Below are 2,196 nucleotides of genomic sequence, written 5' to 3'. Positions count from 1 at the left end.
CCAGCCACTTAAAAATTAGCTTTATGACATCAGACAAATTTAGCTTCCCTGAACCCTAGTTTGGTCATTGGTAGGATGGAGATGAGAGTGTCTCTGGCACAAGGCTGGTAAGAGGCCTTCATGGCATAACATGTCTGAAGCACCTAATACCATGCTTCCTGTTTCTTATTTTTTATTATTTATGTACTTTATTGTATTATTTTATTATTATTATTTTATTATTTTCCTTGTCTATTTTCTCACATGAGAGCATAGTGGAGTCTGCAAATCTTCCAAAGGTATCTGCAAAGTTTTAGGCATTACTTTCCTGTGAAAAAGACCTTCTTTTGAAACCCTGATTGGGAAACTTGTTTAGTTAGATTGGTAGCTTCAGAGGGGAGTTGTGCATGTAACATGGGAAGGGGAAAAGGGGAGGAGCAGGTACTGTTCAAGAGCTGGCAGCATAGTCTAGAATTCTATCCTCTCTTTTTACCATGATCTGACTTTTTACTTGCTACCTCCTCGACACATTTTCACACATACATACACACACACACACACACACAAACACACACATAACTGCAGCCCTACCTTTGACTTGCAAACTACAATCTAACACATTATTTTGTTTTTGAATAAGTTAAACACAGAAATAGCCTAAGCCAAATTAAAAGTGAAATACTTTGACTAGGATACTGAAAGGATCTGTCTTATAACTGTAAAGTTGCTATAAAGTTGCTATTGTTTAAGGTTTGCTAATTAACAAGTTTAAGGATATTTTCAGTTATCTTTTTATCTTGGCTTAATTTACATGGGTTCGGAATAAGTAATGATACTTCTTTAACTTGTAACTTAGGAAAGAGCAAGGAAATATGTTATTATCATGCTTTAAATTTTACTTGTTAAGTAATCAAATGTTTATTGAGCACCTACTATATATGCCAGGCACTGTCCTAGGCAGTGAATAAAACAAAAACTTTTGCTCTCAAACAGCAGTCAGTTGCTAAACTCATTTCCTTTTCATTTAGGATATTTTCATTGTCCGCATTTTAGAGCTGAAAAGTGCCTTAAAGATCATCTAGTCCAACCTCTCTTTCAAATGGAGAACCTGAGCCACTAATTCACAGGAGAGTAAGAGACTTTAGCAGACAAGTCCAAGTAATGACAGCAAACTAGGAAAATCACGAATTGTGAGAATTCAATATATTGTTAGCATCATAAGTATGAATTTAGAAAAGGTATAAATTATAAGAAGAGTTCACTTGTGTTAATATAAATGAAAGATTCTACTATATTAGCCTCAAGTTAAAATCAAGTTATGTCTTTTTTCTTTAGCACTATAATGAATCCAATTTTGTGTCGTATAGCAATTAAATCTATAACTGGTTTTCTTTGTATAGACTCAAGTTTCAAAAGCAGCTCTACAGGTGATGCTATTCATGAGTAATAGGTAGTGCTGACAGAAATAATGTGCCTTCCTGCCTTAATAGAATCATAGCAGTTGAGATCTGGAATTTAGACCCCTTATATCAAGGATAAGGACATTGACTCCCAAAGAGGTTAAATGACTTGCCCAAATAAGAGCCAAATTAGCAACTACTATTTAAGCAAGGATTCAGGTTTTTTATATTAAAATCACTGTATTTTGATATTCAGATATCAATTAATTTTCAGCTTTAAATGATCTCATATTGTTATCGTCAGACTCGCCTGAGCATTGGCCTTATTTTTTAAATAAGAGAAAATCTGGAAAATTGACCAAAAAAAAAAAAAAGATAAAGTCACAGATGGCTAGAACCAAGTCTCTAGGAGTATATCTTGATATACAGTATTCTGTTGCTGGTCACAAATAATTTTTCCCCCATAATAGGTATTGTCTTCTGAGAACTCTGAAGCAATGTCAGACATTGAGGGAAGCTCTCATTGCTGCAGGAAAAGAGATTATATGGCATGGGCGGACAAAAGAAGAACCAGCGCATTACTGTAGCATTTGTGAGGTAAGTAACTATTGTTATCCAGGGTTGTTTTATAAAGCTTCTTACCTCTCTACTTTTGTTTTCTACTTAGTTACTTTTATTTAAAATATATTTAAACTCCTATGTCTTGCATCTTCCTGAAATTGACATTGTGTTCAGTCTTGTTATTTTCTTGTTACTTTGCTATTATATTAAAATTTAATCTTATGACCTGCTATTTCACTAACAATGAATTAACTCT

The 2,196-nt window shown here is 33.8% G+C and overlaps 1 protein-coding gene across 7 annotated transcripts in view; it reads left to right on the top strand.

Annotated features, from left to right (window-relative positions):
• The window catches only part of KDM6A (lysine demethylase 6A), a 213,089-nt gene that overhangs the window by 206,484 nt on the left and 4,409 nt on the right, over positions 1-2,196 (top strand). For all 7 annotated transcript variants that reach the window (XM_077888741.1, XM_077888743.1, XM_077888744.1 and 4 more), the window contains one exon: positions 1,850-1,976. In XM_077888741.1, the coding sequence (XP_077744867.1) occupies positions 1,850-1,976 (127 nt within the window). The remainder of the gene's footprint in view (positions 1-1,849; positions 1,977-2,196) is intronic.

This window comes from Canis aureus, chromosome X (assembly GCF_053574225.1).
Source record: "Canis aureus isolate CA01 chromosome X, VMU_Caureus_v.1.0, whole genome shotgun sequence".
In the NCBI taxonomy this organism is placed as follows: domain Eukaryota; kingdom Metazoa; phylum Chordata; class Mammalia; order Carnivora; family Canidae; genus Canis; species Canis aureus.
The sequence above is the reverse complement of the archived record's forward strand: the minus strand, read 5'-3'. Positions and strand labels throughout refer to the sequence as shown.